The 14,945-nt window shown below is 32.5% G+C and overlaps 1 protein-coding gene across 10 annotated transcripts in view; it reads right to left on the reverse strand.

The window, feature by feature from the left end:
• CACNA2D1 (calcium voltage-gated channel auxiliary subunit alpha2delta 1) overlaps positions 1–14,945 on the reverse strand; it is a 495,933-nt gene that overhangs the window by 58,938 nt on the left and 422,050 nt on the right. For 5 of the 10 annotated variants that reach the window (XM_045494628.1, XM_045494626.1, XM_045494625.1 and 2 more), the window contains 7 exons: positions 11,967–12,045; positions 11,034–11,083; positions 9,539–9,628; positions 5,703–5,780; positions 3,592–3,666; positions 3,258–3,332; positions 146–202 (listed from right to left, as the gene is read on the reverse strand). In XM_045494628.1, coding sequence (XP_045350584.1) covers positions 146–202; positions 3,258–3,332; positions 3,592–3,666; positions 5,703–5,780; positions 9,539–9,628; positions 11,034–11,083; positions 11,967–12,045 — 504 coding nt within the window. The remainder of the gene's footprint in view (positions 1–145; positions 203–3,257; positions 3,333–3,591; positions 3,667–5,702; positions 5,781–9,538; positions 9,629–11,033; positions 11,084–11,966; positions 12,046–14,945) is intronic. The other 5 variants (XM_045494634.1, XM_045494632.1, XM_045494630.1 and 2 more) reach the window with 1 other exon arrangement.

Below are 14,945 nucleotides of genomic sequence, written 5' to 3' on the forward strand. Positions count from 1 at the left end.
TGAGAAACGATGCTTATCTCCAACTCATGCTCTGGAAGCTTGATGTCAGGAAAGGCAGCATTAATCAGATGCTTTAGGAAGAGAAGCTTAATCTCAACTCTGATTTAGCATATTTGAAGCCACTGCTAACTTCATTCACAGTTACCTGAACATTGGGTCTCCTTTTTCTTAAATTAATTGTTGGTATACCTACACCAATAGGCTGAAGCAACAGAAAGGTGGTAATTCATCAAGCTACATTTCAACACAGGTAAGGCTTCTATCCTACAATCAATTTTGATCAGATATTTCCTTGATCAGCAGCAGGTATCACAGAGTTCATGACATGTCAACAAATAAAATGAATGTTTCAAAATACTGGTGGTGTATAAAAAATGTTATGTTAGTAAAAGTATTCAAAAAATTGTTTAGGAGCATATTTTAGTATCTTCCTTTTTTCCTAAAAAAGTACATATTTGGATACTGAGAAAAGTATTTTGTCTCAGACAACTTTAATGCTGATTCAAAAAAAAAATCCTGCAGATTTTAGAATTTACATGATTCAAATGTGTTAAAATATAATTATTATAAGATATTGAGAAGTGTCAACATTAAGCCCTTAAAATTTGTGGCTTTGTTTTCTGAAGTGTTACCAAATGTAGTATCTGTGGAACTAAAGGAGAATTTAATCCTAACACTGTAGATTTATTTTAAATATTGACTTCTAAAGTGTGGATTATGCACAACTTCCTATACAATAAATATTTATTAAGATTGACCAAAATAAAGTATCTTAGAAGTGTACCCAATCTGGTTATTTTTATGAAACAAAAAGTAAGAAATGTAAAATGCATTTTGGAATAAAGCAGGATACATAATCCAGTACTTGTCAAATGTGGTCATGGTGGAGACATGAGGAGATTAGCAATGATTGCTTAGAAAATTAGATATGTAAAAGGTTTATACCTACTTTATTTCCTGAGATTCTAGCCTTTTTGAAGGATACTCATACTGCCTTCTACAAACTACAAAATTGTGCTGAAATAATTTAAGATTATAATTTCAGGAAGAAAACACAAGGCATTCAACAAAGAATACTTGCAATAACACTAGACTTTGACCTTATTTAAAAAAAAGGGGGGGGTATTATGGAACAGCATTATCTTCCTTTATTTCTACTGGTAAATTTCTGATGAAAGCACTGAGAATAATTTTGTTAGTATACTAGTGGTTACCATATCTGTCCTTTGTACTTGTCAATTTCTAAAACAAACAAGATGTCTTACACTCTATCATCCTTTTATGCAGTTCTTTGGTCTACCTGAAAAGCATGCACCATCACCCACAAAACACAAATAATGTTTAATCTAATGATGAGAATTCACAAGCGTATTTAATTCACAAGCATAAATTTCAGAGAAAAGAACACATCAATTGTTCAAACGTATTTTAATGGTTTTGTAAAATAGTATTTTCTAAATATCTTTGTTGCACACTTGCTTCTAATAATTTCCTATGCAAAAATATGAAAAGTTAACATAGTTCTAAAAAAAAAAAATCAACTGGGCTGTAATAATGCTTTCTATAGAATTTATATTTTTGTTGTAATTATATGAGTGTTAGTAAATTATTCCAAATCTGAGAAAAATAGATGTTAACATCAAATAGTAGTAAAATTTTTCTATGTAAATAGTGCTTATCAGAAGAATATATAAAAGGGGGAAAACCTTTTTCAAATTATTGCCTTTAAATGATAGATTTATATACATTGTATGTACATTATTCTCATTATTATTCTTTATTATTTTGTCTGTGATATATTTTACTTCCTTTTGGAGAAGGGGTTAAGACCTACAATCATAAAAATGGGGATCCTTCACACCTTTCAACACGTTACATTGTTACTGCTTTTAAATCACTTCAGTTGTGGGAACATAAATTAAAATATATTGGATATACAAAAACCAAACAATGGCATTGCAAATTTTTTAAAAATCTTAAAAATATTTAAAAAGATACAAATTTTCAACTGTGACAAAATCATAGAATATTAAGCTAATCATAAATAACTCTATTAAGACGAACTTAACAGGACATATTTATAAAGGCCTGTGATAGACTAATGATAATGGGGAGAAATGTCTATACCATTTTTATAATAAAATAACCACTTTAAATATAGTGCAGAATGAGAGGCAGCTACATTTGATTAGCTAATATTTAGATCATGATGGAGTTTATATGGAAATAAATTCCCAAGTGAACTTTTAAAATCATCACATTTCCTACAACCACTTACTACGTTTTTGCATTCAATATCAATGGTTCTTAATTATCATTGATTTGAAAAGTATTTAAATGACTCAACATTAAATGTATGTGTGTTTATGAATATATTTGTGTATGTCCAAAGATATCACTAACATTAACTATTCGTGACTGAGGGAAAGAAGATAGTATGACTAAATCTGGATGTATTTCCCTCTAGCATGGGTTAAAGTATCTTCAGTGTTATCTCCAAAGTTAAGCAACAACTTGAAGATGCTCATAACTTACAATTATGTAATATGATTTTGCCAGTTTTTATTTCCAGATAAATATATTTCATCCTACCTGTGAAGCACTAATGGAAAGTGAAAGAAGCTGGATAAGACATTTAGGAAAATATTTCATATCTTAGCATAGAGATTAGAATAAAAAATTCATCTATGTGATTTTGTCACTTTCTGATAACTCCCTGATTAATAAACACCTCCCAGTTCTGAAGCTCATCCCATGGAGTTGTACTTATTGAATTTCATTCCTCTTTTTTTAAGCATGCTCAAAAGTAGAAAGAAAAAAGCACTTTGGGAGATGAAAAAGACAGATAATTACTAGAAAAAAGGGTGATGGAAAATATGATCTGTGCATAGAAGAACATTACTTTTATTTATCAGGTTCACACCCATCTGGGGCAATCTACCTTACAGCCTTAATCAAAATCCCAAGGGGATGTGTGAACTCAGGCATGGGGCGATAATGGCTGTCTTTGAGTTGTGAATATTGGTTAAATATTCCATAGGAATATGGGACAACTAAATTGGTAAGAGAAAATGAATAGTGCTTTCACACTTTCATATATTATAAACTGTGGTCTTGTCATGTATTAACATTACAGACCTAATGTTCCTTTATATTTAGTGCTATATAATGAATTTAAAGATGACAAATCTATTAAGAGCATTAACCATTAATTTTACAGAATTGCATTAATCACTGTAAACAAATTATATACATACCTTTGGCTGAAGATTTGGATGTAATAAAACATAACCATTAGGATCAATTGCAAAATAATAGCCATTGGGGCAGAGCTGGAAAAAAAAAAAAAATTAAAAATCCCTGGGTCACAGTCAGAAATCACATTCTTTAAAGATAAAAAATTCTTAACACATTTTAAAGCATGAAGAAAGACAGCATAGTATCTTTATATTATTTTAAAGACCTTAACATTTAGTTCATTTGGTAAGTTAACTACATGATTTTTGAGGATTACTTAAATGTTTTATAGACAGCTAAATTAGTACAGAACTCTAAAATAAAAAGATACCCAAAGAGCAAATTTCATCTTACTGTAAAACGTGGTGTTAGTCGCTTAATATCTTCCAAAGATACATCAACCCCCATCACACCAAGAATTAGCTGGTTCTATAATAAAAGATAGCAAAAAGGTAGTCTATTTTGGATTAAAAAAATGCACATATTTCTACACAATTATTATATATGTTCATCCTTTTGCTTGACAATAGTTATATTCCAATCTAGCTTAAACATTTTTAAGGGTGAAACAGCTTTTGATACCAATTTACAATGATTCCCACCTTTGTTTACCCAGGACTTTATTATTGTAAATGAAATCCTGATGACTGTGGCTAAAATAGAAAATGTAGGTTTTTTTTTTTTTTTTTTTTTTTTTAAGTAGACATAATGCTCAGCATGGAGCCCAACATGGGGCTGGAACTCACAACCCTTAAACCAAGACCTAAGCTGAAATCAAGAGTTGGACACTTAACCTACTGAGCTACCCAGGTGCCCCAGGAAATTTATTTGATGCCCCTTGTACTCATTATCTCTAATATTTAATTGCTACTGTACAGTCAGTTGTAGCTGTATGTGTGTTTGAGAGATATCAAACATGGGCATCCAAGCTTTAGTTGCAAGTCAACAAGGGCTATGTGGCAAACTGCTATCATAATCTTCTCAGGGACATTAAAGACGAAAATGGTGTTAAAATTTAGAATCAGGAATTTCAGTTTTAAATAGAATTATATAAACTAAAAAATAAATTAAAATGTTGCAACGAAAATTATAAAATCCATTCAATAGTTATCATGAGAACACCATAAATTTTGTGTAGGTGCACAAACACTGAGAAAGTTATATCAACTATATTCTTTTGTCATGGACCAATTCTGGTCTCAGCAAACCCTCCAAATTAAAGCAATCCCTTAGTCCATCTGAATAGTTACAGAATTACTCCTTTATGAGTTAAATTATTTAGAACCCAGAGATCTTTTAGAATGACAATGGGTTCCTGGGGACCCTGGGTGGCTCAGTCAGATAAGCATCCAACTCTTGATTTTGGCCCAGGTCATGATCTCACGATTCATGGGTTTGAGCCCCACATAGGGCTCGGTGCTGACCATGTGGAGCCTGCTTAGAATTCTCTCTCTCTGCCCTTCCCCTTCCCCCTCAAAATAAAGAAACTTAAAAAAAAAAAAAAAAAAAAAAAAACTAACATTTTTGATGGCCACATTATAAAAGTAAAGAGTTCAACTGAAATTTATAATAACTGAACAAATAGTAAGTGCAACAGACTTCATTATGCCATAAACTGGAAATAAATTCCCCTCCAGTCTGGAATGTCAAACAAAGCCTAAAATGAATATATAGTGTTAAAAAAAAAAAATTCTTAACTTGTCCCACAATCTAAAATTCTTTCTGATGCAATATAAGAAATAGGAATGCAACCCTATTTTAAAATCAAAAGTATTTTAAAAATGAGTGGAATCTAACAAGTAAAATTTTTCAGAATTTTTAAGTTGGTAGCATCTCCTTGCATTGACAATATTTCCAGTGCTGTAGAAATCAACATTTTTATGACACTCATGTAGTATTTTTCTTCAATCTTTAAAAAACAGAAAACAAAATAGAGCTCTTCATTTTTTTTAAATATTTTTTTGAGAGCTATTCATTTTATATCAGATGCTTAAGTTACATGATAATTTAAAAACAAAACAAAACAAACTACTGTCTGAATGGGAGCTGGAGGAGGAATGTTTCAATAAAAATACATACATACACCAGAGACAAACATTACCATGGTTGTGTTCTTTGGATTTTTCTTTCTGAGCTCCATGGATATCTTAGATACATTTAAAAAATGTGCACACAATAGTATTGCCCATCTGTCATGTAATTACTCCCAGGGACTGAACTTGTGTTCTCATCAGTTCATAGTTAAACAGAGTTAAGTTGAATCCTGACTCTGGGGAATCAGAGAACTTGACCTGCATTTCCTTTTTCCCAGGTGGTTATCACATAGGCAGCTGTTGCCTCTTACTTCTGGTCTCACAAGACAGTTACATTCTATGTATTTCCTTATAGAAATATCTTATCCACACTGAGCTTTGACGTCACAGTTTATCATTTATTATTATTAATTTTATCAATTAACTTTTAACCTTTAAGTTTGTCTTATTTTCAACTTGGCCAGTTATGTTGAAGACCGGAAGAGTTCCAGTAATGACAAGTCCTAGTTCCTAAAAATAGATTCAGAAAGAAAAAGGCAAATTAGACTTACAATTTAAACTTTGTCATTCTGAATTAGTCTTTGGTATTTGACACTGCATTTTATGGTTACATTATAAAGAGACACAAATACCTAGTAAATGATTTTGAAAGCTTTTTCACAATGTTTGTCTTTAAAAAATCAATTAAAACATCTGAGAAATAATGAGAGTCTATTAGGCAGCTATTGAAGCCCACAACCTCTACAATAATAGTCTGAGAGAGCACTGCAAATAACTTAAAATTATAAAAACTCAAATTACACTAAATATTTCAGTAACCCTGCCCCTCCACTCTTTTGTTCACAGGGATTCCATGAACAGAGTGATATTAAAATATTGTTATAGAATTTGTTTGCCTTCCTTTGTGTAGTTTCACTCTTAATTTTTTCATGCCCTAAGCCAAAGGCTTCATGTTAAATCATAAATGTATAGCAGAATAAAGAGAAGAAACAAGTTATCAATATCACATTTGCAATCGTCTGGAAAATACTATGCTGTTCTAAACAAGCAATAATGCTTCTAACACCCTCTAAGACAAATAGTATTTTTTGACAAAGTCAAATAATGTAGCTAACTGTAAGCATCAAATGCAATAGTCTGGTATAAAGCAGTTTAGTCTAACAAAAGTAATGACCTAGTGTCAACCAGCATGTTGATCATTTCAAATATTAAATGAATCCATGGAGATTCGTTGAAATAAGGCGATTTTCAAGTCAGAGGGTTTTTTTTTTTTTTTATTACTGCTATCTGCAGCCATTTTATATATATATATATATATATATATATATATATATATATATATATTTACCACTATTACCATATATATATTATATATTTATTTACCATTATTTCATTTGAAAACTACATTTTCAAAAAAAATCACACTTTAATTTAAAAATTATTGTTAAAAATTTCAAATTTGCTGAGAAAATATTAGTAATCATGTGAAAAATGACCCCAAATCCAAATCTCATGACCCTTGTTCTAATTCCAGAAACATCCTGGCTTCACAGAGAAATACTTTATAATTGTGCATATGAGAAACCCCAAAACAATGGGAACTGAATTTAAAGAGGAAGAACAAACAGAGAGAGAGGCTTTCACCAGAACAAGATACCAAACTGTTTGGGACAAATACAATTAAGGAATCAACCACACATAATTGGTGCATGATGATATACATGTGGGCTCCCTGTTCAGTTCTAAGCAAGAATATTCAACAATGGAAACATCCTTCAAAATGCAAATTCATATTCACAATGAAAACTTTCTACCTCAATAAAATCAGATTAGAGATAACTCATAAAACTGGACTCCAAAACACAATTCAGTAAATATTCCTTTTGGAGAGATTTCTATTCGTTATAATGCATAGTTTTAAAAAAAGCTAGCATGATACACGATAAAGTGTATATGAGGCAATCATTTTCTGCACATCACTTTGCATTTCTACAGAGTATGGTAATGTGCTTCTAAATATGGTAACATGTGCCCTAAAATGAGACACTAGACTTCTAACATAGGAGATGAAATCATCAATGAACTCCTTGGTACCCAATTTCCATTTCCTTCTTCATTGATTAAGCAGACAAAAAATTTGTACAAATTCCTAGGGAACAATTTAGAGAAATAAGACAAGATTTCTGCCCTCCTGGAATTTATCTGGTATTTTTATATTTTCTTGATTCCAACTCTTTCCATCTCTTCTTTTTATCCAAAGAATCTCACTTTATCTCCCAAATAAAATGAACCCTCCACAATATTGTTCCAGTCTGCTTCTGTTCTTAACTCCCATTAGCTCTCAAAGTGAGTGAGGTACCATTTTCCAACATACCCATCTTTTAAACTGTCACCATCTTTTAAACTCACCCTACACCACCCCCAAATATATGGCTTCTTTCTTCTGAATTTCCAGAGTTCTTTTCATTTTTTTTTTCATTATATTTTGTCTTGGAACGTGTTTACATTTTTTTTTTCTTAATGTAACCAAGATATACTGACCAGCATATATTGCGAATCTGCCACATGCAGCGATTACAGACAAGTAATTAGAAATACAAGACCATCACTTTTCATTCTCAAGTTGGTAAAAGAATGCTCTACGTGTCTTCTGACTAGCCAATTCATGTGCCTCTTTTTTTTTTCTTGCTTTACATTTAGTTTCAGCTTATAGAACAGCATGTTTAGAACCAGAATCTCTTCCTAATGTCATCTGTGCTATCAGTGAGAACCTTACCAACAATGTAGACGTGCTGGTTAATGAACTTCTGGTCATAGGAAATCCTACAGGGCATAATTATTGACTCCTCCTATCATACTCTGTCCTGTGATGGATTTGGAAAAATGAAACATTTTGGCCATAGCTTTAGATGACCATGTGACCTTAAATAAATATGTGATGTCAAGAAGGAACACTGGATAGTAATTTTAGCTAGGATTTGAGGTAAGCAAGCTTCACTTTATCTTTCTTAGCATGCAAAGCTGCTGTTAATAGTGTCTATTTTTCTTCCAACTTCCTGTATATGTTTATTTTACAAGAACCAAACGATAAGTAATTGTAAATGGACTGCGTGTTGCCCTTTGGGGTCAGGATTGCATTCAGGGAAGTAGTATCAGCATATAATTGCACTCCAAGGAGGAAAAAGGGTTAGTGAATCAGCATTTACTTTTCAGGGCTTAGGATTTTGGTTCTCTGTGGTATGTTACACATTAGTCAAATCATTAATAAAGTCTTCTCATCAAGATTAAGCATATGTATATATCTTAAGCATGATATTTACTATTTGCAACTTTAATACAAGGAAAGTTGGAGTTACATTAGATAGTTTTCTCAGTTTCAGCTCTAATGATCTTTTGAATAATTATTTGTTGTACGTTGTATGCATGTGCATGGGGTGAGGGGACTGTCCTGTGTGGCGTATGACATTTAGGAGCCTCCCTGGCCTCTACCCATGACATGTCAGCAGCAACCCCACCCATCCCAGTCACGACAACAGAAAATATCCATAGATATATCCAAATGACCTGTGAGTGGCAAAAACTCCTCCAGTTCAGAACCACTGCTTTGAAATATGATAGGATACTTAGATTAAAATTTGAGTTTCACAATGGACAACTTAACATGTTTTTGTTACATCACACCACATGTGATCATTTTAATGGCTTAGTTCCATAAAAATCTGGGGTCGAATCTCAAACAAGAGATGATATATAAAGAGGCTAATAGGTTCGTGATGATTTCAGAGTAGGGTCAGATTATCTTGCCTATTTAATTGCATGTACTTCTGAGCTTTGTTGGGTCTGGCTTGAGTTGTGGAGGCAATACATGCTTCTGCCAACTGAAGTCTATTATTAAAATATTTCAAAATTTTTGCTTAAAGTCTGCAGTAGCAGGGACTCATTCACTTGACTTTAGGGTTTTTGTTTTGTTTTTTTTTTTTTTTTACATAAAAATTCAGAAAGTTATTGAAATGCCTGTAAATTCAAGATTTGAGTTGTGAAATTCCACACTCTCAAGAGATCACCTAAAAAATAAAGTTAACACTTTACATGTATGGTTAGACAAAACGAGGTTTTTATTATCTAAATTCTAGCAAAGAAGGGTGTGATAGAAGGACTTTCAGAAAGGACTTAATGAATTGGAAAAGATAAATGTCACCTAGAAAGATGCAGAAATGAGCTGTGTGCTTTTGTTAGGACACTCTTTGGTTGAAAAGCCAATCTCTTACCAGTGCATCTAGATACACATTTGTCCACTGGACTTGCTTTGCTTTGTCCCCTGCTAAAACCATTGGTCTTCCCAGAACATCCAAGTATTCCTATATTTTAAAGAAAAAAAAAAATGTTAGGGGGTTGAAAAAAAGAAATGTCGTAGTAAAGACAAAAACAAAAAACTCCACAGAAGAAAATTATCTAAGAGTTAAAAATGAATATGGAATCAAAGTTATTAAGGGAGTAAGTGTATAATCATTTAACTGCCATTTTGGGTATACCATAAATGGTACGTCTACATACTTTGAATCAACAGTACTTAACTCATATTATTTATACAGTAGATCTACCCCCGTTTTTTTCTAATACCAAAACATTCTTTTTCTGAGGTACAGCCAATGATAGGTGAAATACGTTCTTTGTGAATTGTTTTATGTTAATCTAAACTATTTAAGGCTCTGTGATTTACTGGATGGAAGTGCACAAATTTGAAATCATAAAGCAGCCACATACTTGCTTTCATATCACAGACTGTTTGGCTGAAATTCAAAACTACATTTAAACATATCAAAAAATAAATGCAACACTGTGCCAAATAAGACATCAGACTCTAGTGCAGCTGCTGTTTCATTTCAACATAAAACACAGTCAGTATTCAGTTCCACAAATGCCATGTTATTTGTGCTACATCTTGCCTTAGTCTGTTTTGTGGATCTTCAGTTATGTTTAAAATTGAGTAATGGTTTTAAATTGTAACTTATGAATGCTTGAAAATAATATATATTTATATTAACTTAGTTGCTTCAATCTACGAAGTTATTTAACAGGCATATTTTCAGTTGAATGGTTGTAGAAAAATTTTCTCCTCGTTGTAATTTTACTATGTTTGAGAGAGCCAGCAGGCTCCATGCTGGGTGTGCAGCCTGATGTAGGGCTCGATCTCACAACCACGAGACTATGAAACGAGGCAAAAGCCCAGAGTCAGGCACTAAACCAAATGAACGACCCAGGCACCTTGCAGGTTTATTTTACATAGATAGATACATCTGCAGGGGTTATTTAGGAAGTATTTAAATTCTGATTAGAATCTTGTATAATTTGTTCAGATTAATTATTGCTTCCTTTTCTTTGAGGTACCTGCAACTGGAAGAAACTCACTTAAATGATCTGAAATGGGACCAAGTTCAAATTAAATGAAATGAGATTGCTAGTAAATTTTCATTTTACTAATTTTCTGTGATGTTTTTAACATCTGAAAAGAACACATGTAGTTTTTCACCTGAGTTTTGCATATTTGAAAACACTGGGAACCTTGATGTAATAATAATCAATATACATCACCATGATACTCATCCTTTTATTACAAATATTATGGATCATTTTTCATTTTCACCTATTTTCTCCAATTGAACATATTTAAAACAGAAAAGAAACATCTTATTCTTTGAGAGAATAATTTCAACAAGTTTTAAATACCTTGTATTTAAAACTTGTAATAACTTGTAATCCTACCTGAGTATTGATTCTTATCGCTCCAATGGAAGGAATTTCATAGTAATAACCTGAAACATATACATATTTTTATATATAGAGAGAACATCATAATAAATGACCACAAAATTTTTTTCTGGCTTCAGAGGAGAAAAGGCCATGTTTTTTTTCACTTTGAATTCAACAAATACTAATATACCAATATCATAGATGAATGTGGAAAATGTTTCCTTAACGCATATCCTTAACAAATGCACAGGCTTTGTGACAAACTCCACTACATAACTTAAACTGTATCAAATAACTGTGATTTTTCTATAAAACAGTAGGGAACCTGGCATCATTTACAATATTTTTATTATTGGAGAAATTATTAAAGATACATGATAATAGTATCTGACAATTATTGTATTCATATAAAATATTTGCCTACACAGGACTTTCCTAATAAACTGAGGTTCTTTTTATTGTTACATGATCAGTTTGTCAAATAACATCTTGTTTCGTTTTGTTTTCTGTGTATATGGGAAATATGGACTCACTACAGAAAATCTGAATTACCTAGGAATGTGTAAGAAGACTTTAAAAAAAAACTTAACCACTTAGAAAAAATGTACAAACATGTCACACTTTCTCATATGTAAGTTTTATATAATTCATGTATTCTTTCATTCTTATTTGATAAGTATTTACTTGATAAGTAACATTAAGTATCTATAAATGAAACACTGAATGATAATATACCACATCATATACCATATGATCAAATGTCTGAATTTTTATACACTGTCACATAATGTCAATGTTCTCTACAGAAAATTTGTTCAACATCTTAGGCTTGTCTCTCTTCCGATAAACATCAGCTACAACTTTATATTAAATGATAAGATGTAGCACTAGCATCTATCAATTGTTTTTTAGTAATAAATGTGGTGGAGAAAAGAGGCCTGTTACCTTTATTTTCACAGGCCATCCACTGAATAGGTCCTCTGTCATAATTATGTTGGCCAACTGAAAATGTGAATACACGTACCTGGTGAAGTGAAAAAGAGGGATCTGTTAGGCTGCATAAAATGGAACCAAATGGCAACACAAAACAGCTCAACCAAAAAATAAAAGCATGCTTTTCAGGTAATTAATGGGACAAGAAAAATGAAGGCCAGTAAATCTTTCAGGAAGTCACCAGACAGAAACCACATAACCTACACTCAACACAGACTTTAGTCTCTAAATTTGAGACGGCACTTGGGTGCCCCGCACCATGTCCCAACCCCTGTCAGAATCGTGACTAAGGTTTCATTAGCAGAAATGGGATCTTTTGGGCCCAACCAGCTACACCTGTCTCACCTGGTTAAAACATATCCACATACCTAGCCACTGCAAAAAATAATAAGTAAAAATAGTAATTCCCATTTCATAAATATGTGGGGTTCAAAAAAATTTTTTTAATGTTTGTTTATTTTTGAGAGAGACAGACAGAGCGTGAGCAGGGGAGGGGCAGAGAGAGAGGGAGACACTGAATCGGAAGCAGGCTCTAGGCTCTGAGCTGTCAGCACAGAGCCCGACACGGGGCTCGAACTCATGGACTGTGAGATCATGACCTGAGCCGAAGTCGCCTGCCCGACTGAGCCACCCAGGTGCCCCTCATAAGTATGTGTTTAAAACAACATACAGAGAAAGGAGGTCATTATAATTTTAGTTGCTTAAGGCAATCATACTTAGTGATAGTTTCAACTACCTCCACACCATGAAAATATTTTGTACATACATATAGGATTGTGATGTTGGTTATATTACTAACTTTCTACAAAGATGACTAGCATCTATAAATAAGTATGTTAAGCTTCCAGGATTTTTAAAGAGAATCAAAATATTGGCTGTTTCTAATGTGATGCAATACATGTAAATATTTTAAAACTATTCAATTCAACTGAGGTAGATTTTAAATTATAGGAATTTAACTGTTTACTGGAAGCCATTATATTTAATTATAAAATAATTTTATAATAATCTAGGATAAATTCAATGTCACAAATACTTAATAAAATGCCTATTTAGCATATATTGATTTTTACCAAATTAGTAATCTAAGAAAACCAGTATTGTAAGGTAAACATTTTAGCCTTTTCTAAAGATAAACATGCAGAAAATCACTTTTCCATGAATTCATGTTCTGGTTTGAACTATGTTAACAGCTTTTCTCTAATTCATGCCGATTGACTGTTTGAACTGACATTTTCTAATTGCTTTGCCTGTTTCATCTTTGCACATGACTGCAGAGCACAAATCTCAAAAGAGACTTCACATCTGTTTTCTGTTCCTCCACTGGTCGTGGCCACACAGAGATCACTTCATAACAATCCTGCCCCAAAATGTACATGGGAGATGTTGCTGTTTCACTTGTAAAGTTTTATGTGAGCCACCCTTAAGCTGCACAGGTTTGCCTCAGCTAGTTATGTGAGAAGCCATTTGGTGGACACATCTGAATTTTAATCATCTCAAATTCTAAGGGCAAGTGACACATTCTAGGTTGACAGAAGTCGGTGACACCTATTTACCTCCACTCCGTCAATTCCTCAAAATGTCATAGCTTCATTTTCTTAAATTTTGCACATTTATTTTCTTGGCTCTCTATATAGTTCTTATTTCAATATAGTGTCACTTCTTATGTAGCTGAACTTACTCCTAAATGGAAATATTTTTGTAAACAGGTATGCCACCCAACTGATAATTCAATTTAACTGCTATACCTTAAACAATTGTCACATGAATTCAAGGAAAAAACCCAGATGCTCCAGAAGGCACTTGGGAGATTTCCTTTGTAATGAACACTTGAAAGCATGTCTCAAATTTTCAATTTAAAGCACTGCTTTGTCTTGGTGTCTCTCTTACCACAACAGTGTTCTGGTAAAATATTTTCCATAAAGTATTTTCAGATAAAAAAAAAATAAGGCTACATGTATTATATTTATATCCCTGGAAGGTAAGCCTTTCTACTAACATAGGGGTTATACTTAGACACAGCACATAATTCTGACTGATGCTAATTCATCAAACAGTCCAAATAAACACGACTCAGCCAAAAAAACCTACCAGTAAAAAACAAAACAAAAACTTCCCCCAAACAACAAAATACTTGTTGCTTTGTTTTACTCCATAACTTTTGCCTAAGCCCCAGGTTTGCACATAGAAAGATCTGAGAAGTCATCCAAATTAAGAAATTCAGAATTGGAGCTGGGTGTAGAGGTGTAAAATTTTAAAGCACACTAAACATTTTGTGTGTGTGTGTGTGTGTGTGTGTGTGTGTGTGTGTGTGCTTCTTTTGTGTTCATTTTCCACATACATCCTCAGCCATTTGACTGAAAGTGGCATTAACGGACTGATTTATTCCCATATTACAGATTTATAATCTGTACCCCTTTCCTTAATTTTTATTTGCCTTCCTGTAGACTTTGTTAAAGACACCATTGTTCTGAAATTTTCCTCCCAATGGTCACTAAAATCTTAAGAACTACAAATTCAACCTTCTTTTTGTAATTTCTGCAACTGCCTTACCATTACTATATTTCCAAGATCTTTCGAAAATACCTAAGATGCTTATTTTTCTCTTGGTAGATACACACATTGTGCACACACACACATGCACTGCATATATTTTAATGATTTTATAGAATGCTTAGAATTTTCTAATTTCATAAATATACACCTAGTTGAGAAAAAATTCAATATAAAGCACCCTAGCTTTTAAACTCTTTATATAACAGTGAAAAAAAAAAAAAAACAACAACATAAAAACCATTTCAATCCCAACTGCCACACTCCTGTCACATTTGTTTTGCTTTACACATTTTTCCAGGTTATGTGAAAAGAATTTTAACTTCACTGATTTCATACACACGTGCAGTATACATGTTATAGTGCATGTTCACAATA

Source organism: Leopardus geoffroyi, chromosome A2 (genome assembly GCF_018350155.1).
Source record: "Leopardus geoffroyi isolate Oge1 chromosome A2, O.geoffroyi_Oge1_pat1.0, whole genome shotgun sequence".
NCBI classification, from domain to species: domain Eukaryota; kingdom Metazoa; phylum Chordata; class Mammalia; order Carnivora; family Felidae; genus Leopardus; species Leopardus geoffroyi.